We start from the raw sequence: 26,275 nt of genomic DNA, 5'->3' as shown, positions 1-26,275 counted from the left end.
TCTTGCTTGGTTTCATTTCTAAAATAAAATAATGATGTATGTACCTGACACATTTCTCACACGTCCTGAATTGTCTGAGCTAAATAATAATGCACAGAAATAACACCCCCATTTTTGTAACATTAAGGATGGGTTGAAAAACATCTGCAGCACATACTACCCCAAGGATTAAGTTTGTCAGTTATATGACAGATGCCTGTGCTGTCAATCTTCTCCAAGGTCCTCTTTCTTTTTTTTTTTTTTTTTTTTTTTTTTGAGCGGTAAAACAGTTGTGCATTATATTCAGGGATCCCTTTTTTCGTGACCAAAAAAAAAAAACCAAATGAACAAAATTCTACGATAAAAATCCATGGGTTTTTTGCTATTTAAAACGAAACACTGAACTTTAGGTTCCCTAGCCACAATATACATAAGTATCCTTTGAACACAATGTTTTATTGATATACAGTAGAACCCCATTTATTCGAGCCTCCATTATCCAGCTCTCCAGCCTCGGGCTAACAGTAGCTGGGGGATCCGGTGGTCAGCTCTGGGCAGCTGCAGCTCCGAGTCCCTCCCACCCCATATAAAATAAGGGATAGGAAGCTCTTTGCCAATTCTTCTGATTATCCCAATTTTTCATTATTCGATCTGGCATTGGTCCCAATTAGAATGAATAAACTGGGTTCCACTGTACATTTAAAACGTACTCAAAAATAGATCACAAGAGGGGGAGGTTGTGCGCATTGAATAAGTAAAATATAATTAATAGTTATGTGTTTTTTTCACAAAATGAAAAAGTAAAGATTCTCTGTAAAAACACAATTTCTGCGTTTTTCTGTGTAAAACAGATTTTTAGGATCCCTGCTAATATTCACTTATCTTTAGGTGCTCAGCAACTGATTTTATTCAAAATTGTATTTTAATTTGCTTTTATTCTTAAATCAGGAAGTATATACCAGAACTGCTTTGGCCTCCTGGTAAAAATTAAGGCTACAGCCCTTTGGTTTTATTGTGTGTGTGTGTGTGTATGTATGTATGTATATATTGTGTACGTGTGTGTGTGTGTATATGTGTGTGTTAAAAAAATAAATACAGTCTAAACTCACACATAGTAAGGTATGTGATTAAAGACTCTGCGGCATAGAAGAACAGTGAAAATACAGCTCAAATAATACTTTGACAACTCTGTTTTTATTTTGACTTTCTATGACCGCACTTTCATCTGCCTCTCAAGTATTGAAATATTGAAAGGTTTTAGTTCAGCTGTAATATATATTAACTAAACAAGGACCTCTGGCCATTCGCTTTATTCAGATCTACAGTTGTACCTAAACAGTAGAGCAGCAGGACTGGAAGGGCAGTCTACTGTTAAAGTAGTTTTAACAATCTTAAAATCTGCCCCCGCTTTCTGGACCGTTTTTGTAAAAAGCACATATACAAGGATTAATTTTGACATAGCATTCAGTTTCACTCAGGTTTCAGAGTAGCAGCTGTGTTAGTCTGTATTCGCAAAAATTTCACTCAGGTAACTTGCTGTAATGCATAGAGTGCTACACCCTCTATCTAAACCAGGGGTTCGCAAACTTCGTTGCACTGTGACCCCCTTCTGACAACAAAAATTACTAAATAACCTCAGGAGTGGGGACTGAAGCCTCTGCCCACCTGAGCCATGCTGTGGTGCTGCCCCAGGCAGGGGGGCCAAAAGTGGCAAAGTGCTGTTCACAGAGGTTTTTTTTTTTTCCACCCCCCTGAATAACAGAAGTTTTACCGACAAAAGTCCAATGTAGACAAAGCCTGACCACCAGGAATCGGAGGCTACAAACTATTATGCAGGAATAGTAGACCTGGTTGATTGACTTAAAAGTATACAAGTGTATGAGTGGGATAGTTCAGTCCTGCTGTACGTGCAATGATTGTACTTCAAGCAATAGGTTTTTTAATCTGGCTCTGTATTAACTGATAGTAGTGCACGTTAACAACTCACACTCAGTGAGGCTTAGTGTTACTAATAGGGATTGTTAAGGAAATGTTGGGTGACTTATAGTTTGTTGTTTGGCCAGTATTGAAATTCAAGCTTTTTGTTGTGTAGTCTGTTTTTTGTGTTTTTTTTTTTTTTGAAGAATTATTCCAGTTGTCATGGTCTGGGTACACAAATGCTTCCCTAGAATAAGTAAACATTATTTGGTTTCTTTTATCTGAACAAAAGCTTTTCAGAATGACTTCTAAACTAATATTATCTGGGGTTGTGGTGAGCTGCAGGTATCTTGACATCAAATGGCCTTAGAGAGATGTCGGGCTCAGAGTGGCCCTCAGAAAGTCAAGGCTCATAATTGAGGTAGTTCTAATACTGCCCTTAACCAGATTTATTTCACTGTATATTTTAATTGATGGCACACCCATATACGGTGTGCTGTTTTTGCTTTGGATATACTCTCTATGTAATGGACATAATTTTCATAACCGTTTTTATTTTTCCATCACTTCTGTTTTGCCCATTTCTGTACCATTAACCTCCATCAGAGCAGTGGGGAAGCTGACCCTTTACGTCTGCAACAAACTTAGCTTTAATGGCAGTGAGTTTATAAGTGTGATGATGGTTGTTATTCCTGGGGCTTTCATGTGTGTGTTGTCAACATTTGGACTGTAGCCCCTATCAGATTACAAACTCTGAGTAAGAAAAGGGGGAGTGTTTACACCCCTTCAGTGTGTAACAGCAACACAACATCATTTTCATAGTAAGAGTGAACAGTTGAGACAAATTCAAGTTTTCCCCAATCAAGAGGTAGTGGACAAGTGATACGGGTATAAGAAGACATGATTCTTAAAAGTAGATTTGGAAGGTTTAGATTTAAATAAATACTGACAATTTTTTTCCCCTCTATTAAAAAAAACCCACCCCCCTCCAGCAGATACTTAGTAGTTGGAACTGGAAGAAAGAGAAGTCTAAAAACACATGATGTATTTCACTATTTGATGTCAGTTCTGTCTGTCATGCATTTAACTGGAAGTAATGAAATCGTTTTACATAGTGGTATCTAAATTTCATTACGGGAGGTTTTTTAAATTTCTAGCCAGTGCAGAATATGAATTTGATTGAATGCAATACTTGGAAATAAATACTGCCAAGACTACTTGGACTAAATGAAGCACGTAGGCATGAACAGAGTTTGCAGACAGCATATCACACACAGCCAACATTCATGTAAAGGTAATCTAAGTAGTAGCAAACTGACTTTATGAATTTATTACACAAAAATGAATCAATGATTAATCCCTCTGTAATTAGCTTTGCTCACATGCCAGGTATGCTTAAAATAAACTTTTCTAATCTGTTGAAAGACTCAGAATTTATTTGTTTCTAATGATCAAGTATGATTTCAGGTAAGATTAATGTTCCCTATTCACAGCCTTGCATGTAGGAAATTTTGGAGTGAGCACTGGGAATTTATGGTGGGTGTTTATGTAATCTTGCTTCTAGTTTCCATTAACACCCTAATATAATTCATAGAAGAACGCTATTGCTTTGTTTTGGATAGTATATTTCACCAATTTGTCATGCCATACTTACTGTAAATGTTGTGATTAGTTAAGAGTTGAAGAGTATTTTAGTGCTCAGTATGTTATGAACTGTAAGTGGATTTAGTGGTTTAATGGATTTAACGTATTCCCACCCTCAAAATCTCATTACAAGCATTCATAGTGACGCCTTCCTCAGGAACTCCCCAACATATCTTGGACCTGTCTCTCTCCCAGATTGGAAGATATCTGGGGCAGGGGCCATCTTAATGTTGGTGTCCAGCAAATTGTTAGAACTCTTGCAGTGTTAAGCAGAAAATAAAACACTGTACAAAAATTAAGCATATGTTGAGAAATGTTGCACTAAAAGTGAACAAGTGTAAATGCGAGAGTACAATTTTACACAGAATATTAATACTGAAATACCAGTATTAATGTACACTATAAAGTATTTGGCACATTCCGAGTGACATTTGAATTATTTTTTCTGAACAATAGAACAGATTATTATTAAGTATCTCTAAACTTTCAAACACTTTTAACTAAATGCTCTGCTGTGCGAACAGGGCTCTTAGATGCCCACGTGACATATGTTTTTCCTAGCTTCAATCTAAGCTAATTTTTGCTGAGGAATGTGCAAGTCCTTTTGGGGAAGTATATTACATGTTAAAATGTAAAAGATTTGTGCTGGTGGGCATCAGTTTAATGGCAAAGCTTTATTACCTTTCTGTTTAAAAAATATATATATATAATTACTAAGACAATATGATCATTTTGAGAAAAAATGTGCATTTATACTGTGTTTTGTCTTTGTCACAGAGTAAAGCCGTCCCCATCTGAAGGAGCCAAGTCCAATCCATCCAAGAGACACAGAGACAGATTGAATGCAGAGTTAGATCGCTTGGCTAGCCTCTTGCCTTTCCCACAAGATGTTATCGCCAAACTGGATAAACTGTCTGTGCTTAGGCTTAGTGTGAGTTACCTGAGAGCCAAAAGTTTCTTTGATGGTAAGAGATTAAGATTTAATTTCTCTTGGAGTGCTTTTAAAATACTGTTTGGTGCTGTATATTACTTTCACCTGTTCTCATATTTAAAATGGTTGAATGTATCTATACTTCAATGACATGTCAGGTTGTGCAGCGAGGTACAGTGTAACTGTACAAAATCAGTTGTCCAGTTTCTTGAGAACCAAATGTATCTATTTACATTTCACTTAACTCATCAGCTTGCGTTTCGAAGCAATATTACCTTTAATGAGTCTTCCAGACCTTTTCCTCACTTAACACTTTTTCAGACGGATTTCCCATCAGTTGGATGTTTTCCTTGATGCTGCAAAGATAATTTTGTTATGAATAAAATGATCGAACACCTGCAACCCCATCACATAATTTGTTTTATCATCTAACATGCTTGAGGAAGCTAATTTCTGAAACTGATGGAGGCATATTCTCTCCTGTGCTCAAGCTGTGCTTGGCAAAGGAAAATGGAGGGGAGAGGGAAACATAAGGAATTAGTTAAGGTTCCCTAGTTCTGTGGGCCGGTCTGCATTGACCCTGGCTCTGGTTTGAGTTATAGCATTCTTGGAGCTATTCTGTGTTGGGCCAACAACATACAGTTCCCCACACCAGCTGAGAATTGGTGGAACAAAGCTCTGTGCTGCTCCTTCATTCCCTGGCCTGCCCCCTTGGCTGAAATGGGGTGGTTGGCTTAATGCCAGCTGAGAGCTTCCCATACTGTGGAAATTCTTATCTGTCCAGTTGTGGCCAGAATCTGGCTCTCTTGCGGCAGTGCAAAAGAACCATGCTCACAAAAAAAAATGGTTGATTGTTATATCACTTGCTGTGATAGTATTGAAGTTCTGATTGCATGTAAAATTAAAGTTTATCATCCATATTAATATAGGAAATGAGCTTAAAATGGCGCTAATCTTTTAGTTGAAAGCCTTTTCAGCAAAATTGTGTGACATTTTAACGTCTGTCTTTAACACCACACTACAAGTGTAATGTGGTCAGATATTATTGCTCACTACCATTGATAATCATGCTACTGAAGTCTATCTTCCAGATAGTTTTGCCTTTTTCTTTTCATCAAAGTACTTCCTCTAGGTCAGTGGATCCCAAACACTTTCTCTGTATAACCTCATTTTCAGATGTATTATTTTCTGTGACACCAGACAGCACTGAGGACACCATTTTCAAATGGCATCCTCCATGCAGCAAGACCTTGCACACATTGTACACCTAAGATCAGACTGCATAAAGGGTGCCATTTTCCTTTACAAAATGGTGTCTTCCTCACAGCATGGCCTTGCACGCGCACACACACTGTGTGTGAGATCACACTGTATGGAGGGTTCCATTTTGTTGAGCAAAACCGCATCCTCCATGTGGCATGACCTTGCACGTATTTTGTAAAATGCTGTTCTCCACCCACTCGGGATTGCTGCCACCCTATCTGCTAATGGAGCCGGGGTCGTGACCAACAGACTGGGAACCACTGCTCTAGGTTGTCTTGACTGGTTGTTAGCAGTCCCACATATAGTGTGTGTGTATATTATTATTGATAACTAATCCTGGTAAATTTTGCAAAGTGTCCTTTTAAAAAAAGTTGAGGTGTATTTTTCTTTCTCTGAGTAAACAGTCGATGCAGTGCTTTTTGTGGTAAATCAGGACAGTACAGCGTATGACATTTGTTCAGCACTACAGGTTGTCAAAAAGTTTGGTGGAACAATTTCTCATCCTATCATGGGGGGCTGGCCCCTTTAAGGGGAAATGGTGCCTCAACCCACCTGTGTTAAGATCAGTTCAGCTTTCCAGGTAGGCACGAATGAGGTCATGTGGTTAACTCAGGTGAGGGCTGGGGAGATAAAGGAGGAACAGACAGACTCCAGGAGGAGTCTTTGTGGAAGGGAGCTCGAGTGGAAGCTGGTAACACTCCAGTTAGGAGGCCCAAGTGCAACAGAAGCGGTGGAAAGCTGTAGCTGGCTTGAGGAAGCAGCTGCAGGTGTGTGCTTCAGGGAATGAGACTGACTCTAGCGGAGAGTAAAGGAAGTTGGATTGGGTCCTGGAAGACCAAACTCCTGACTCGGAAGGAGACACACTGAACTGAGAGACAGAACTGAATTGAACCCGGCTCTGTGAAGGAGGGCTGGGGACTTCTGATTCAAGGAGAGAGACACTGAACTGGGGTGGGGGCCTAGACGGCCAGTGCCTTAGGACTAAGTAAATTGGAAACCAGAAGGGGAGTGTGTATATTACCTTTGGACTGTGGTGGTGAGCTATTAAGGAGCCCTGTGAGAGAAGGGAAACTGAGGCACCATGTGTCTGAAGAAGTGGATTTTTTACCCACGAAAGCTTATGCCCAAATAAATCTGTTAGTCTTTAAGGTGCTACCGGACTCCTTGTTGTTTTTGTGGCTACAGACTAACATGGCCACCCCTCGGATACTTGAGGCATTATGCCGTGCTTGGGGGGGCAGCCGGTCTATGACATATCAGAAAATGCTGTTTAGATTAAATAAAGATCTCATAGGACATACCAATTTTCATTGAAACTTTCACAGCAGTTTTTTTGAAATGCTTCATTTTGATAAGGTAGAAATGCTTTGTTTTGACTTTTGTTATTATTTATAATATAGAAGTTGAAACAAAACACTTCAGCCTCATCAAAACAAAATGTTTCTGAATATTTTTTCACCCAAAATTCCAGGATTTTGGCTTTGTCCTGATTTAGGGCAAAACCAGATTTCAGAATTTCCCATTGAAGTTTTTGCAGTTTTCTGCCTGCTCAAAACATTATGTGGTCTTTCAAGGTCCAGAGATGAGTGCTGAGGTTGCTGTTGTTATTGCCCAGGATTTTTATGAATCCTGCACAGACTTCAGGATCTTAAGCCAAGTTCACACAGTACAGTAGTATGCCAAAAGCCTCATATTCAGCCCCCTACTTTTGTCTCATGTGTGTTGGTTGTGTCTGACTAGCTTGGATATAGAGGTAGTTTCCATCCATTTAAGTGATTAATTGGAAATAGTTTTCTTGGTACCAAAAAAAGCCTGCATCGCACTTTTGGATGTAACATGTCTATAAATAGATCCAGATTTGTAGCAGGGTTGTACAGCACTGAACAGAAAATCCCATCTTTTGGGATGAAAGCCATTTCACACAACAATATATATTCAGCACATTGTACTACATTTAGAGATGAACAGTTGCAGGTATATGCTTTGTATTTAATCTTGTTGCATAGTAGTGGGTTCTTTAGCAGAGTTTTGATTAATTTGCCTGTCTGTGGTGAATATGAATTGTTTGTTTTCAAGCTACAAGAAATATGTGCATGTACTGCAAGTTACAGCAGTAACTTTGAATTAGTTTTTTCATATTCGGAACTAGAATTATCTGAGACTTGAAAAATTTGTGCACGTTGTACAACATTAAGGTGTCCTGAAAGAAGTCTTGAAAAAATTGATAATGGGAGATAAATTTGAAAAGAGAGGAATCATTTTTGGATATAGATTAGCTTTATTAAGAACAAATTTAAGGATATCTGACTATACTATAAGGATGGTAACATTGAAAAATGGTATCTTTCATGAAATCCAGGTACCTCCTATTATTCTTATGCTGGTGATTTACTGTTGCAAAAATTTATTTTTATGCAATCTTACCCCTCTTTCTGCTCACCTTAGCTTAACGTGTGTTTTATCACTGACTATCTTGCGGCTTCCCAATAAAGGAGTAGAGTTCACACTATTTGTATTTTAAAGCTTGAAAAGGCTAGTGTGGCTGCTATTTGTTGCATTTGATATGTTTTTTAAAAAGTTTTCAAACTCCTTTCATGTATTGTTAGACAGACTTTAGGTAAACTCCTCTGGCTCAACTAGTTGGGTATTTAACTCATTGTCCTAACTGAGGAGAATGGAGGGGAGGAGGAAGTGTCGTCTGAACAGTGTCTGATCTAATTTCTACTGAAGTGTGTAAATCTCTGCTCATTTGGAATGTTCATGACTATTTCTGGTGACGAAAATAAATTGTAGTTTTACTTACATTTCTCTTTGTTAGAGAAGACTGTAGAGATATGTACCTGGCTAATAAAACATTGTCTTTAACCAATCTGAATAATAAACGCTTATTTTTTTGTAGAGTCCTACAACAGGGCAATTAGTGTTACTTTTATATCTGAAGGGCTTTGTGATATGTGAAATGGAGTGTAGGCTCTTTTGTACAAATTGCATCTGTGTTTGTGTGAGTGTATGTATGTGTGTATAAAAAAAAAAAAAAAACCAGTTCCTTACATTACAGGATTTAAAAAAAAAAAAAAAAATTAAATTTTCATCCTGTTGTGCTTGGCAGTCTGTAATTCCAGCAACTAAGTGAACAACAAAGAAATTCTGACATTCTAGTCTTCAACACAGTTGTTTGTAAATGTGTAGCACCCATTTATTCTAGAGTTTAAACTCTGTTAGATGTGAAAAGAGAAGCAAGACCTGTGTTAAGAATATTGCTCATCTTTTGTGGTGGTTCATCTTAAATTGTGACAAGTGTCTTCATTTATCGCTCCGGATGGAATTGTGAGCATTGGGCTTTTTGTACCATTTTTGTTAAGACTCACATACCGACTGACTGAATATATCTTTAAGACATTCTAAGAGCATTGTGTGGTTGGTAACTCAGAATCTGTCTCAAAGTATGTAAAGGTTTACACCTATAGTTACTAATAAAAGTGAAGAGTACAAATAAATCTAACTGTCTAAGATTCAGACAGATGCAATATTAGGAGTAGGGAACAACCCTAACCTTTTCACTGTTTAAAAGACTTTGTGTGTATTAATTATAGAAGTTGCAACTAGGGTGACCAGATGTCCCAATTTTATAGGGACAGTATCGATTTTGGGGACTTTTTCTTATATAGGCACCTATTACCCCCCACCCCATCCCGATTTTTTTACACTTGTTATCTGGTCACCCTAGTTGCAACAGAGATTGATCCACCAAAGGAAAAGGTCAGGATTTCTGTACCACATGAGTTTTTTTTCTGATGTAAAGTGCAGTTTAAAACAATGGTGCCCTCTATAGTGTCTCATAGAATATGAAGAAGCACCAATCTTTGTGCAGTGAGCTGAAATACTCTGTGTATAAAACAAACCTGTTAACCACAATGCTAACTTTTGCATTTATGTTATTAACACAGCATGCTGAAGTGAAGGGAAACGTTAAATGAATAACAGGATGCAAATGGGGGTGTATGTGAATTCCTGCGGAAAGTAAAATATAAACATGTAATCATATGATCTTGCTTGAAAGGAAACCCAAGTTTTTTGCTGTAACAATAGATATTTTTTCAAAGAAAACACTTGCATTTTTCCAAGTTTAAATAATCCAGAGTGGATGTCTGTTTTCTGAAGACGGAAGTCTGTGAAAGATGGAACTATTTTTATACTTTTTTAAAAAGTCATCTTAAGTAGAAATAAAGTATAAAATAAAAGATCAATAAAACATCATCTTATTTAACTTTTAGACTGTTCAGCCATGGCTTTGAGAAAGATTGAGTGCAAGAAGCTTTTAATGTACTTGTTTGCTTCTCAGATATTAAGGAGATGCTGTAGTGCTTCCATAATTAAAGTTGTGGGAGTCATTCCAATAGTCCTGAAATTAAGAAACCATTGAACTCAGCAGATTTACGTAAAAAGGTACTCTATTACAGAACTAATTGCGAAGATGCACTTAATTTCTACAGTATTATAATTAGAGGGTAGTCTCCCGTGCCTGCCTCAGTGATGATGATTTTCTTTCGTCTAAACAAGTGGCACTGCAGCTTTGTAAATGATAATATAATTAAGTCTGATGATATTCAGCAGTTGGTCATATTCACGTAATGAGCTGCCAGCAATCTGAATGGAGAACAAGTAACCCCCTAGTCATAACCAAAAATATCCAAAGGCAATTGTTGACTGCATTATCTATAATTAAATTCATTATAAGGGTGAGACAGTTGCATAACTTGGAACAAGCTGCCTATGTTGCCAGCATAATACAAAAGCACTGTGCTGTTGGTTGAATTGTAATTTTAGATATGTATATCAAAAGATCTTAAAACATTTGCATGTTGCTTATATGGCTGGTGTCTATTTCATTTTCCTATGAATTCCTGTGGTTTTTAATAGGCACTCTTTTTTTTTTTTGTTGCTCATTGGACAGTATTCTGCTGTCACTGAAGAAAGTTTCTGTTGAAAATTAGTTTCTTATGCAAGTCATATGCATAAGAATTAGTTTCTTATGCAAGTGATTTTGGCAAGCCCAGCACAACATAAAATAATTACTTCAAGGGGTTTTTTTCATTAAAGTTGCACTTCCTAATTTTACTCTGAAATGTAATAATTAACACACACATTCTTCAGTGTAGGATGACTTCATTGTGCCTCATCAGCAAGAGGGCTTTCAATCTAAGATAAGAGACAATAGATGTGTACAACAGATATGGGCACAAGGTAACAATGAAACTATTAAGAGAGGTTTCCGAGTAACAGCTGTGTTAGTCTGTGTTTGCAAAAAGAAAAGGAGTACTTGTGGCACCTTAGAGACTAACCAATTTATTTGAGCATACGTTTTCGTGAGCTACATCCGATGAAGTGAGCTGTAGCTCACGAAAGCTTATGCTCAATAAATTGGTTAGTCTCTAAGGTGCCACAAGTACTCCTTTTCTTTTTAATGAAACTATTAAGAGCATCATGATGAGCGATCTCACCACTTTAGCTGCTTAACTGGTAGATATAACACTTTTGTCAGGTGTTAGACTGTATAAAGGGCTGATTTCAATATGATGTCTAGGATTACTGCTAGGGGTCCTTTTGAAAATATATAATACAATTGGTTCAGGTCTCCACCTTTCCCCCACATTCATAGGGTTTAAGGCCAGAAAAGTACATTAGAACTTGTCTGACCTTATGTATATCACAGGCCATTAAATTTTACAGTTATCCCTGTATTGAGCTTAATAACTTGTGCTTGATTAAAGCATAACTTGTACTTGGCTAAAGCATATCTTCCTGAAAGACATCCAGCCTTGATTTCGAGACAAAGAGGTAGAGAATCCACCACTTCCCTTGGTAGCTTGTTCTAGTGGCTGATCGCTTTAACTGTTTTAAAAATGTGTGCCTTATTTCTAATTTGGATGTATTTGGTTTCAGCTTCTAGCCATTGGTTCTTGTTATGCCGTTCTATCCTCAATTAAAGAGCCCTTTAGTACCCAGGATTATCTCATGTGAAGGTACTTGCACACTGTAATCAAGCCACCACTCAATTGTCTTTGATAAACAGATTGAGCTTGTTAAATCTGTCACTAAATCATTTTCTCTAGCCCTCAAATATTTTTCGTGGATCTTTTCTGTACCCAGTTTTTCAAAATCCTTTTTACAATGTGGACACTCGAACTTGGTGCAGTATTCCAGTACTGGTTTCACCAAGGCCATATACAGAGGTAAAGTCATCTTGCTGACTATGCGTGTTTATACATCAAGGATTGCCTTGTCCTTTTTGACACAGCATGGCATTAGGAGCTCATGTTAAGTTGCTTGTTTACTATAACCTCTAGGTCCTCTTCAGAGTCGCTGCATTCCAGGATGCAGCCCTGAACTCTGTAGGCTTGGCTTGCATTCGTTGTTCCTAGATGGATAACTTGGCATTTGTCTGTACTAAAACACATTTTGTATGAATGGGCCCAGGTTATGAAATGATCATATTGCTCAGTATGACTGCCCTGCCCTCATCATTATTTACCTCTCCACCAATCTGTGTGTCATCGGCAGATTTTATCAACAATGTTTTTACATTTACTTCCAGATCATTGATGAAAATGTTGAATAGTATCAGGCTTGGTACCAGTCTATGCAGAACCCCACTAGATATGCCCCGATTTGATGATTTCCCACACTTCTGCACTTCAGGTTCAGGAAATCAAAAGCTAAAACTTTGGCCACCTTTTAACAGTGTATCATTTTCGCTCTTACAAGCGCACACAAGTCTTGTGGGAACCTGAAACACAACTACTTATATTGGGCTAAAAAAAATGAATTTTAAAATGAAATTAAGCAACACCAAACACTTCTGAGAACGAGGAGCTTCTCCAGTTCCATTTGTTGTTTATTAGTAAGGCTACGATTTTATCACGGAGGTTGTGGAAGTCACGGAATCCATGATTTCCAGAGACCTCCATGACTTCAGCCTGTAGCGGTGCGGAGCTGCGAAGTGCCATGAAGCTTCCAACTGGGACCTGCAGCTGCCCAGCCTCTGGAGCTATGGGGCAACCCCAGAACCCCAGCAGCAGCCATGGGTGCTGGAGCCTTCTCCCTCCCCATTTTGTCAGGGATATTTTTAGTAAAAATTACGGACAGGTCATGGACGTCCGTGAATTTTTCTTTATTGCTCATGACCTGTCTTGACTTTTACTAAAAATATCTGTGACAGAATCTTAGCCTTATGTATTAGCTATTTGTTAAGGCACTTACTCAAAGCACACCCATCACAAATCTAAACCACATTCTCAAATATAGTTTAACTTGATAGTAGTCAAAGGGGTGCAATATGGACAGTCTCCCCTCTGGTCCACCTCTACCAAGTACAGCCTAGACTTTATCTAGCCTACAGCAATCAGCCACCATCCTCTACTGCCAGCTCTTGTCCAGTCTGCAGCTGCCATTTCACCAGGTTGGCTCCAATCCGGATAGCTTTAATATGATGCTGGAGTGGAATAGAGCCTCTCTCACCAGAACAAAAGCCTCCAGAAGAAGTGTCTCCTCTATCTGTATTGTGCCTGACTTCCAGATCAGGGTGATCATATTCCCCATTGAATAATATTCATGAATTCATATATTCATTATATCATGCCACATATATGCAGTTACATAACACTTTTAATACTATTTCTAAGAATGAAACATAAATTCCAAATAAAAGAACTTTAAGCACTTCATAAACTCCTTAGGTAAGTAGCCCCTCGATTTCCTCTTTTTTACCTAGACGGGAGCCAGAGAGCCTAATGAGCAAACTAAGCGGGTAGGAGGTTCACACTCTATTTTTTCCTTCCTCACTGTAGAGGAAGCCCAAAGAGCTGTTCCTAGCAAGCAGTCCTGGACTTATATTAGCATCTGTTCATCTTCCTTTCTTAGTTACAGCTTTGGATTTTATTTGTAATTCTGGAAATGTTTTAAAAATAAACACTTTGTTTACAGACACCGTTCAGGTTGTTAGGCCTAAAGTCCCATGACTGTGTTCCCCTTTTTGAAAGTTAATTTCCTGGGTTCATTGATTCAATTTAAAGTTACATCCTAAATTCAAGTTGATTTGTTTCTTCTTATTTGAGTTTGACACTTTACTGCCTCTGACATCAGCACTAGCATATGCTGATGCCCTCTTAAATCCAACGCTGTAAAAACTAGACCTTTCAGTTTGTTCCACAACACTCCTTATGCTCTCCTTTCCTCACTGGTGACAAATTAAGTATTCTCCCTTTCACCCAAGCTTACAACCTGTTTTCTTTCCTACTCTCTTTCCTCCCTCAAACATCCAGCCTCTCTCCAGCTCCGTTGCTTCTTCCAAAGTATCTCCTCTTCAGGCACAAACAGCCTTGACTATTTCTAAGTCATCTTCTGTGTCAATTACTGTAGTCCCCTTTCTTGGACCTCATTTCTCATCTTGCCTCAGTCCAATATTACCAAAATGCTGCTACGAAAATCTTCTACTTCCATGGCATTGATGATTATAGTAGCACCTAAAAAACACAACCAGGTTACCTCCCCTTGTGCTTGTTGGTCAAACCATAATTGACAGCCCCTACTCCAAAGAGGTGTAAAATCTAAAATGTCATGGTACATAAAGATCCTTGTTGAAATCCTGGTCCTATTAAATTCCATGTCAAAACTCCACATTGACTTTGTGCCAGGATATCATACCTTGAACTTTTCGTTGAATACTGTTTTAAAAATAATTCCTTGTAATTCTAAAGATCACTCTTTGTGGGGAGGGAGAGAAGGCAGGAAAAACACTTAATAGTGTTAAAAATGCTAGTATCTTATGTAATTTTAAAGTTATAATAAGCAGTTAAGGCTGAAACACCTTTTCATGCTTTGCGTTTCTGTTATGATTCAGCATTTTCCTGTCACACATACTTGTTAACCGAAATGTCTGAGTTTTCCTGTTTGATTTTTATCTATACTGTGATAAGGAAATAAGATATTTGCTTGTATGGTTGAGCTCTGTAGTTTATAACTCTGGCCATTTATAACATAATCTATTTCCCTATGAAACAAAAACGTCAACCCTTAAAACAGTTGCTACTCAGTAAATGTTTTAATGAAGCTGTTACTGGTTAAAAAGTGGTTGCTTTGTGAAAAATTTTAAAAGTTTAGAACAATCCCAGACAAGTACTTCATTAATTAAGATGATCAAAAACATTAATAAACACTTTTAGATCAATTTATATGTATAGATTTTAGAAGTATTAGTTTAGCTAAGTAGTAAATAGTTATGGGTTAGTTCATAACACGTATCTTATCAGCAAACCTCAAGGTAAAAGATTTCAGCCATCCAAGACATCTAAAATAGTAGAAAAAAAAATAAAAAGTGCTCTTCCAGTATTTCTAGACTAAATTTTGTTGGGTTAGCCTGGGTTCATTTGTTTCCTACTGCAGAGATTATAAAAGGAAGACTTCCATCCTTGTGAGATGATGGATTGGATGTTAGAATAGCTGCAACTTTTTCCACAAGGCATTCTATTCAAAACAAAAATTTACCATTAAGACTAAAATGAGATGAAGTAATCTTTTTAAATTTGGACAAAAAGGGTTATCTGAAACTGCTCTAGGAAATTGCAGCTAGCTTACTTTGTAAATTAACAATTTAATCATTTTCAGTCATATTTGCTGGATGCCACCTCTGATTGGGCTAAGAGGTATAGTACATGTTTCTAAAACTCAGATACCATAAATGATCTTCCTTTCAAAGGTGAGTATTTGTAGGCTGTGGTGACTGTATAGGTGTTCAGCACACCTGAAAAATCAGACCAGTAAAAATTACATGTTGAACTTCTGTAGCACCTTCAATTCAAGGATTTCAACAAGCTTTACAACAGCAAATGGCTTATGTCTCACAAAACCTTTGTATGGTACAGTAAATCTTTACTTTACTAACAAAGAAACTGAGTTACAGAAAGGTAAAATGATTTATTCAAGGTAATACATGGTATATTGTAATACACATCCTCATTCAGTAATGAATTTATATTGCAGCAGCATATAGAAATCCTAATTTCTTTCTCTTCATGGAAAGCTTTTCAAAAAAAAAACAACCCTCAAAGGAATTGAGTAGTTCTGCCTGCCCTAATGTGTATTCTTGTTTGTACATTTTACTGAAGTTTTGTAATAGATCTGAAAAAAATCTAGTGACTGCAAACTTGATCAGATACCAGATCTAAACTAATACTACATTTAGCAGTACTACACACTCCAATGATTAAAAAATGAACACTACTGTTACCAAATGGTATCCAAAATATTAGTTTCCTATTTTAATTACAAAAACACTGCAGTATTTTAAATACCATATTGTGATAAATGTTCTCCTTTTAATGGAGACTGTTTCTTAAATAAGCATTAATTGTAGAGTTCGATAGTTATTAATACTAGCTACATAAAAAACCCCACACATAAACAAGTGTCCATAATGTTCATTTTAAATGAAAGTCTCCTCTGTGTGCAAGAGTTATGCACCAGTGAAGTTCAGTGTAAGCCATATTGCAAGGGCTTCAGTTGTATATGGGCCTTGTGTGGTCCTCAGCACATAGGTGAATTTCACCTGTTTTACATTTTAAAAAAATAAATATATTTAAAATACTTATCTGCTTTGACAATTTTTGACTCAAGATTTGCATCCTTCTAGGAGTGAGTCAAAGGAAAGAGTACTCTGCAGACGAACATATTTACAACACCTGCTGTAGCTTTAGGTTTTTATAAAGCCCTTGGAATTTTCAGAATATTTGCATTAGTAAAACTTGCAAAATCCCAAAATACACTCCATGGGGAAAAAAAAAGTCAAAAGTTAATTCTTCAGTCATGTCTTGTCAATGGGTTTACATGACAGAGGAATTTCATAGCTGCTACATTTTTTTTTTCTCTCTCTCTGTAAAAATAAGGTTCTAGTTACTGGTGGTGATATAAAGAAAGTGATTCACTTCCCCTACCATTTATTATAATATTAGTGCAGTATGTTATTAAAACTTCAGTATGCATTACTCTGTAAACCATCAATGACCGTTGCAGTTATTTGTGGTATAAATTATAAATCGGGGGGGGGGGACTATGAGATTTTAGTTGGATAGAACTGCCCTTTGCCTTACAGACCTGACTTAGTGATATTTAGAATAGAGGAAAAGATATAGTATGAGAAATGCACTATAAATATGATTATTCAAAATCACTTATCACCAAAAATTTGTATTATACAAACATAGTAGGAAGCATTTCCTACTGAGGGTGAAGCTGGCACAAAATGCCAAACTAGTTGACAGGTTTCAGAGTAGCAGCCGTGTTAGTCTGTATTCTCAAAAAGAAAAGGAGTACTTGTGGCACCTTAGATTGGGTAGTCTCTAAGGCACCACAAGTGCTCCTTTTCTTTTTGCAAACTAGTTGAATACTCGTCTACAACCTGGTGGTGCCAAATTCAATTACAAGTGTGGCATGACTCAAATAATCTCAGCACTGGGGATATGGTCATAATAATTCTTTTCAGTTCTGGTGGCAGAAAAAGATTCTCAGGTTTGTAACCATGTGGAAACCCAAGTCCGGTATTCTTGGCCATTCTTCTCCATCTTAGCAGATCCAGACAGTCTTGGAACCTGCCATCAAACTCGCAAGAGATCCAGTGCCTGATTTAAATGTCTGGTTTTTAGGCTAAAAATCTGACTCTGTTGCAGGTAGTTAGACAAAAACAAGTATACAGCTTTTTACTGAACAATATCTTACAAGTGTATTCAATCTGATTTGTCTATTTTTTTTTTTTTGTGGTTTAACTAAAAGCAAAACTTTTGAAGTGCCTTTAACTCACTCTTTCATTCAGGAATGACTGGATGTCTGCTTTGCAGGTGACTAAAATTTTTTTCTTGTAATAAGATTTAAATAGAGTTTCAGTTCATAATAAGCTGTTATGTTGCATTGCTGTTGAAGTTCCTATATCAGTGATCTAGAAAGAAACACTCATTTAGGAGAAGATTGTGGCTGATTGGACTTCTGAGCACTGTGCTAGACAAGTGGTTTCCTTCTCAGACACTCTCCTTTTGCTTTGTTAAACGAAAGTGTTCACGGAAGTGTAGATACAGAAAAATCTCGTAGGAGGGTCTTTTTTGTTTGGGTTTTTTTTTTTAGACATTGAATTGGCTTGAGGAGCAAAACAAGGACTTCAAGTCTAATGCTTTGCCTACACTTTGCAGCTTTTAGCAACGTGGCTGTGTCGTTACAGCTGTGCTGCTAAAAGGTGCGCAGTGTAGCCACTGTTTGTCAGTTCTCCTGCCGACAAAAACCTTAAAGCCCCAACGAGTGGCAGTAGCTTTGCCGATAAAGCGCTGTTCACACTGGCACTTTTCGTCTATAAACTTTTTGTCTTTCGTGGTGTGTTTTTCTGGTTTTTTTTTTTTTTTTTAACACCTCTGAATGACAACTTTTGTCGTTCAGTTGCTAGTATAGATAAAGCCTAAGTGTGGTTGATAAGATGGTATAAATGAAAAAGTTAAGTTTATTAGGCAGTAGGAAACAATTGGGGAAGAAGGAGCCTACTCAGTCTCCATCAAAACAGAATCAGACTGCTGGAACAAAAAACAAATATATTTTGGGGGAGCGTTTAAACTAAGAGTTGGGGAGACATCCACAGAAGCTGAGAAGTACACAAGTTAGTTTTATTACTGACAACAGATATAGAGCTCACTGGGAGATTTTTACTGAAATGGTTTGTCAGAAAATGCTAATTCATCAAAACATACTCTTTTTGGGAGTGTACCAATTTTGACCAAAAAAAAACAAAAAAAACCCCCACCTGTTGGGAAGGGTTTCTTAAGTATAGGATGAATTTTCTGATCAAAATGATAGATACAGATCCACTCCACGCAACACTTAACAGCTTGGTGGCTAAGGCATTTACCTGGGTTGCGGGAGACTGAGGTTCAAGTCCCAGGTCTGAATCAGGCAGAGCAGAAACTTGAACCTGGGTCTCCCAACTCCAGATGTATGCTTAGATAGCAGTCTATTAGCTGTTCTCAGGACAGGTGTTGTCTCTCTTATTTTGACTAGATATTCCAGGCTGGACATGAGAAACCATTTCCTGACTAAAAGTTTATCAAAACTGGTACAGTCTAGTGAAGAAGTTATATCAAAGAAAAACCATTTAATTGAAAAATTCCCAGTCAGTTTTGATTAGATGGAGGTGTGTGGGAGGGGTGAGGGGGAAGTGAGACTGGTAGCTCTGCTTATGTTTTCTGACAATTCCCATCATAAGCCTCCTTTTAAAGGGTTTTTGCCCCTTTCTCTGAAACTTCTGGTGCTTGCCACTGTTGGAGGAAGGACTGAACTAGATAGACCTCTGCCCAATCTTGGTGCATTGCCCTAGTCTGCACACCTCAGGTTGAAAATGAAAAAGTTTCTTGCCTTTAATTTTCCTCTTGAGCATATGACATCTTAAAAAGGAATCCAACTGTGCTAATCTTGCCCCTCACCACTACAAACAAAATAATTTATTACTGGGAAAGGATCATTTGATCAAGGATTGTAAATGGACATAGGGAGGAAAGAAAAAGTGTGCACGGGTGACGAGTGGAACTTTTTATAGGTAATAAATTAGCAGGTTTTTTCAAGAATTGTAGGGTACTTAATTGACCCATATTAGTTCACAAACAACTTACCTTTCCTCCTTAAAATCTGTCAGATAACCTCTGCAAAGCTTTTCAACAATATCTGTAAGATTCCTGCTCTATCTCCAACTTTTATTAGAATCTGATCTGTTCCTCTAAGCCAGTGGTGGGCAGCCTGTTGCCTGTGGGCCACACACGGCCCATCAGGGTAATCCACTGGTGGGCCGCGAGACAGTGTTTACATTTACTATCCACTGGCATGGCCGCCCGCAGCTCCCAGTGGCTGCAGTTCGCCGTTCCTGTTCCAATTTCTTGGAGAAATTCTCAATCTTCGTTCCCCTGATTCTCTAAAGGTTTGTCTGCTGTCTCATTTTTTATTTACAAGCTCCTTTGGGCTGCTAGCTATAGTAGGTATAGCTGCTTGCAGCTCCCAGTGGCCGCGGTTCACTGTTCCCAGCCAATGGGAGCTGTGGGAAACGGCATGGGCCGGGCCACTGCTTCCCTCAGCTCCCATTGGCCAGAGCTGCGAACCACGGCCACTGGGAGCTGCAAGCGGCCGTACCTGCAGATGCTCAGGTAAACAAAGCATCTTGCAGCCCACCAGGGGCTTACCCTGAACAAGCCGTGAACCAAGTTTGGGAACCCCTGCTCTAAGGTCATCTACTCTGACAAGTGTGGAGAGCTCCCCTTCCAGGTCCTTGGCTTTCTGCTTCCCTACCTATGGGGCAGAAAGTCTTATATCCAATATTCTGTAGTACACATGACTAAGAACATGTGGCTTTCAACTGCAGTTCCGGGTTTTAAAGGGTCAAAGGGCTGTAATAGGTATACTGGCATATGCACACGTGCCTGTGGCCCAGCGCCCCATCACAGTAGCATTAGGTGCTAGTAACAATTCATGACAAACAAAGCTAACTATGGTTGCATTATATGGATCAAACGAGAAGTCTCTGTATTGGGCAGAATGCAAATTATAACATTAATAGTAGTATTTCAAGTTGTGGCAATGCTTCCTTTGCCTTCAGAAGTATACTTTTTATAGCAATAGAGGGATAAACAGCAAAGATGATCACTTACAGTGCTAAAAGTACCTTGTAATACAGGAGGATTATTCCTCCGTTACTTAGTAAGTTAATGCTTGGCATATTGTGTGGCTCATTTGACAGTCTTAATATGTAAGAATGTACCAGTTAGCTGGGGAGCAAAGGTGACCAGGAGAGCCCAATTAGTACCATCATTTGTGATGAAATTATTATTGCAGTCATAAGCCTATTATTGTACAGCTATAATAAAACTTTGATAGGTGCCACTCTTTTTTACCAATAACCATCCAAGTAAATTAAATTCCTCCTCTTGTGGAAATCCATATCTAAATTATAAACTTGCATAGTTTCCAGCAATTCAAGAAAAATAATGAACTTTTATCAAGAAAAACATAGATGAAACTATCTAATCTACAATGATCACATCTTTCAGTGCACTTTTTCTAAAAGTAACCATTTCCACCTTACCTATATATAACTATAAAAGTAATCAGTTCAGTGACTGGTAAGTCTAAAAGATGAAATAGAGACACATTCAACACAGTGAAGTTATCCAAATGTATAAAGTTTTATCCATAAATGTTGAACGGAACAGGCAAGATGAACTATATAACTAATTAGACTTACAAATGAAAACCAGCCAATAAATCTGCCTTTGTATTTTGACAGATGACAGATTATTCTTGCAGAAAATTCATAAAGTAATTGAATGTGATTCTGAAGGGTAGATTTTGTTTGGTTGACTGTTTTTCCTTGTTATTACTGAAGTGGTTTAATGAAAATTATTACATTTGTCCACAGGGTCAGTTTTGTTTGAAAGCCTGCTAAGAAAATAAGTTGAATGTCAACACATTGTATATGGTATTTGTGTTAGGTCAGTTGCACTGGTTCCAGAAAGGTACCATCTATGGTTTTTATACCTTTTTTTATATAAAGGTTTGGAGTGAAATAAATTGGTGTTCTGGCACCAGGTTCTGAGGGAGGAAATGCAATCAGGTACATAAATGTAAGAGTAAATTATTACTGAATTTTCCAGACATCCAAGCATATTTTTTGTGATTCTAATGGAAAGCATTGTTTAGCTCTGTCTAGTTTGTGTATTTTATCATTAAATTACCTTAACCCATGTTAAATGTATGTTTTAGAAAAGAAGTTGGCACCTGTGTTTCCTGCAACCTGCCCTGCCCTGGTAGATTACCTGTTCCTAGCTATAGGAGGAGGAAAACAAATCTGATCCTATAAATACAGCCAAAGACAGAGATAAGCTGGAGCAGCTCCAGCCAGGCTTATAAACTAACCGGCTTATGATCGATATTTACGGTCTGAAAGAAAAATATTCGGTATTTTTCTTCAGCCACAAAATAGAGACAGTGATCGTATGATAGCTAATGTTTTCAACAGGATGAGTTGACAACTCTTTCAGCCGACTAGGGAAAGGTTACCTGTGGAAAAACAAGAGTCCATGCTGGGACCTCCCCCTGGTAAGCCTGAGTTACCCAGGGTGGCAACATATTGAAGTACTTTTTCTGGGAGAGAGCTCCCACAGCCTAGTTTTCTGTTAAAGATATCTGGGACTTCTGTTTTAGCCGTAGAAAAACAGAGCTTTTTGCCTTTGTCTACAACATTACTTTGGCATACACTGCATGCCCTAACAAAGGCGTAAATAGCAGTGTCTTCCATCTAAACTGCTGTTTTTAGCTGTGAAGTGTCCTGCTGTGGGAGCCTTTCACCACTACAGGGACCTGCCGGAGTCTTTCTCCCATTGTGAGGAAAGGCTCTGGCATCTCCTTACTGTCTCCCCCTCTGCCGGAGCCTTTCGCTGATATATGTAACTACACACCATAATGTGGACGTAGTCCGCTTTTCACTGCGGCATGTAGCTATGGGAATTCTATGCACCGCCACAAGGGGTGTGCAGTGTAGACATACCCTTTACTCCTTCCCAATGGCTATTAGCCTATCACTATGGTTCTACAAGACTTAATAGTCTTTTAAGTGATTGAACATACTTTTTCCCCCCCGATTATATGGTTTTGGTGGCCATATTTTGTCACAAGAATTAATGGTAGATAATTGATTTCTGCATTAAAAATCCATTTATGCAGCTCAGTTGTGATACTTTCACAATTTTATAGGCTGTCCATATAAGGTCTAGTCATGCTTCCATTCTAAGCAAGAAATAGTTTTATTTTACATTAACAGAAGGAATATAAAATTTTAAAATATCCCATTCCTTTGAAACGATGCAAGTTTTTCCTGTTTTTCTTTGTTGATGTCAAGTAAGAGGGACAAATGAATTGACTAAAATGTATGAAAAGGACTAATATAAAAAGTCATAGTATGTTTGCTAAAAGTACTAAAATGTAATAGTGAGAACAGATTTTTATGCAAAGTTCTTTACAGTGTTTTAGGAACCTTACTGTAGTTTTGTTTCACCATCTATGTATATATTTAGAGGCAAATTAGAAGAATTTTCAGCTGCTAGTGTAGTACTGGGTAATTGCTTCATCAAATGCTGTATGTCTCCTGCAGGTCAAGAGGGCATATCAGTGTAACTTATTAAAATGACATGACTCTTTTCTTATTTGCAAGCTAATGAAATCCAGACTCTCACCACCACCACCACCCCCCCCCCCCCGGTCCCCCACCACCACATACGGAAATAGCTGATCAGTTTTCTTTTCCTTTAAATCTGTTCTAGTCAAGTTGAGATACCAGGCAGGCAGGGTGACCAAGCTAGTTGCTGGCACCCCCTGTAGCTGGTTGAGAGAATAAAATGAACAGTTCCCAGAGGTAAAAGACTTGGGGTTTTCTTGATGGGCCTTTGGCTGATGTGATAGGGTAAGACCTTGTGGCTTTTGTGGGCTGAGGTCAGACCTCGGGGGCGAGAGGGGGCAGGGAGGGGAAATGCTAGGGTGCAGAGAGAGTTGAGTCCTAGTGGGTAGGTTAAGGAGAGCCTAACTTGCTTTATGGGTTATACGACAAGGAGCCCCGTAACCCAGGTGCCAGTTACGGGTTATATGGTATGGAGCCTTGTAATCCCCATACTGGAACCAATTAAATACCCCATATAGGAGAGTATGGGTGATGGGCTTGTAGTGCGTCTCGTGCTAAAAGTTTTTGACAGAAGTGATGGCTTGCTGCTTAATTCCATGCATGTGTTTTGTCCACATCAAAAGCTCTTACACTTACTGGACTAACTAGGGAACTCCTGCCATTAACTGGTATAACTTTAGCTGACACACTAACTGTAATGGCGACATTCAGTCTTTAAATTCCTATGAAAAACTTTCTTACAGAAACAGCAGTTTGGGAGCCAGGAATGCAGTTAAAAGTTTCTGCCCCTTAACATGGTTTAAGTGCATTAAAAGTACAAACACTGTAAACATTGTAGTGCTCAGGCTCTCAGTTAAGGGTCCACTTTTCTCTGCAAACAAAACTAGGTTTATATCTGGAGAATAAACACAGGGTTTTGTAGAAAGGGCTCGTCCCTTCCACGTTCTGTTTTGCTCTGCTAGATCAGCATTGCTGTTGACCTCTAGTTCAGCTCTCCCTCAAGTCACACTTAGATTTTTACAGTACATAAGTCACCATTAGAAAATCTTCATTTGCCAGTACTGTTGTGAGACACTGCAATCGTTTCCTGTTTTAAGCTTAGGGAAAAACTATAGATGCCAAGTGTGCTAAAAGTTGGGAAGTGGGAATTAAGTGTTGACTTAATTGTGTCTACTCGTGCTTTAGACCATCCTGAAGTGTTGTGTGTAATGCACAATGTTCAGTAAGGCTTCAGACTGGGAAATAAGTGTTATTTTGTACCCATAAGTAAGTCAGAGAGCAATTCATAATTCTATACAGGAACTAGTGTTAGGAGCTATTATCTTTAAAGGGTACATCTACATTGTAAAAAAGAAAGAAACCCCCCATGATAGCAAGTCTCAGCCTGGGCTGGAGCCTGTGCTCTGAAACCCACCACCACCTTGCTGGACTTCAGAGCTCTTGTTCCAGCCCAGGTGGGAAGGTCTGCATTTCTATATTTATCCCTGTGTCGTGAGTCTGAGTCAATTGACCTGGACTTTGAGACTTGCTGATGGAGGGTGGATTTTTTTTTTTTTTTTTTGGTTTTGTTCCAGTGTCGATATAGCCGCAGACACTCATTAAAAGAGATTCTGGGACATGGGAGTGAGGGAAGGAAGTAATGCAGATTTTCCTATTATAATATTCACTTTCTGATTTTTCCTATTTGTATGCAATTTTCCTGACTATCTTGTATGTACTTATGACATCTTTTTTTCTTTGTACTATAACAAATTTTAGTGTTCTAAGAACACCATTGTTTTTTAATTTTTTTTAAATTCATACCTCTAAATGTATTGACAGTTTGAGAGCAAAAAACTCTAAATATTAAATCAAGGAGTTAAACCTAATTTCCATTAGCTAATTATAAGTAGTGAATGAATAAGTGTAATTAAACATTCCGGTTGGACTGTTTCACTGTCAATGAAAAAACAGTGGAATAGAATGCATTGTTAATGTTTTTAAAGGTGTTTATAGGACTATAGAACCAACAAAGTGAAATTGACAGTGAAATATTTAGAAGCATTATGTATAGCTTTGTTTGTGCTAGTATCGTTTTAAATAGCAGTTGTGGGTTAAAACTAGGTGTAGTTTCTTTGAAAATGTACCTCTTGCATGTTAACCACATTCCTATTCACTTCTGAAATGGATTTTTATACATTAACTTAGGGCTTGTCTACACTTACAGCGCAGTGGTGCAGCTGCAGCGCTTAGTGATGATGCTGTCTACACCAGCTGGAGAGCTTCTCTTCTTGGCATAGGTACTACACCTCTCCAAGAGGTTGTAGCTATGTTGATAGAAGAAGCCCTTCCATCGACATTGCGCTGTCTACACCAGGCGTTCAGTTGGTATAACTGCATCAGTCAGGGTGTTCCACACCTTGAGCAGCATAGTTATACCCATATAAGTTTGCAGTGTATACAAGGGCTCAGTATCCAGCAGAAATGTTAAATAGACACTTTAAAGAACTGCTGTCTAAAGATAACTTTATACATGGTTTGTGAGGAACTGCTTGACTACCCCTATTACTTTTATTTTTCTTCTTGGCTGAATCCCACATATTCTTAGCATTTGGAACGAGTTACTAAAATATATAATTATTGAACAGATCTGTCTTTGCCCCCTTGAGTGTTGTTCATTGTGGCAGGTGAAATGAAACCTCTTGTTTGGATTGTTTCATTTGCTTTGCTTTTGTGTACTATCAGCAAGATTACAAAAAGAATGGCAGCACCCTTAAAATTCAAGTTGATTTGCACTTACTCAAATAGCAATCTGAGTGCAGTTGATATGGACATGGACTAGATTTTAAAAGTGAAATATAAAGCAAAGCAGCCAAAATAAAACTTTCTGGATCCAATCCTTAGGAATACAAAATAATGATTTTGATATATAAAATGATGCTTTTGACAGTGTACGCAGATAAATTCATATATGCTACCATATTGATTACAACTAAAACTGCAGTTGAATTTTGACTGTAAACGTAGTTTCAGTCATCCTTTTTCTCCTATAAAAGCCAAAATCTTTGATGAATGCTGTTCCTCAGATGATGCACATATTGCATATTTACATTTTTAATATGTCATTAATTACATTTCTTTACAAAGTGAGAAAACAGAGAAATCTTCAGTGAGCTTAAACACAAAAAGGAAGCTTTTAAGAAGTGGAAACTTGGACAGATGTCTAGGGAGGAATATTAAAATATTGCTCAAGCATGCAGGTGTGAAATCAGGAAGGCCAAATCACAACTGGAATTGCAGCAAGCAAGGGATGTGAAGGG

At 38.0% G+C, this 26,275-nt stretch overlaps 1 protein-coding gene across 2 annotated transcripts in view; it reads left to right on the top strand.

Annotated features, from left to right (window-relative positions):
* AHR (aryl hydrocarbon receptor) overlaps window positions 1-26,275 on the top strand; it is a 91,003-nt gene that overhangs the window by 6,828 nt on the left and 57,900 nt on the right. For both annotated transcript variants that reach the window (XM_074945818.1, XM_074945819.1), the window contains exon 2: window positions 4,318-4,505. In XM_074945818.1, the coding sequence (XP_074801919.1) occupies window positions 4,318-4,505 (188 nt within the window). The remainder of the gene's footprint in view (window positions 1-4,317; window positions 4,506-26,275) is intronic.

This window comes from Natator depressus, chromosome 2 (assembly GCF_965152275.1).
Source record: "Natator depressus isolate rNatDep1 chromosome 2, rNatDep2.hap1, whole genome shotgun sequence".
NCBI classification, from domain to species: Eukaryota; Metazoa; Chordata; order Testudines; family Cheloniidae; genus Natator; species Natator depressus.
The sequence above is the reverse complement of the archived record's forward strand: the minus strand, read 5'-3'. Positions and strand labels throughout refer to the sequence as shown.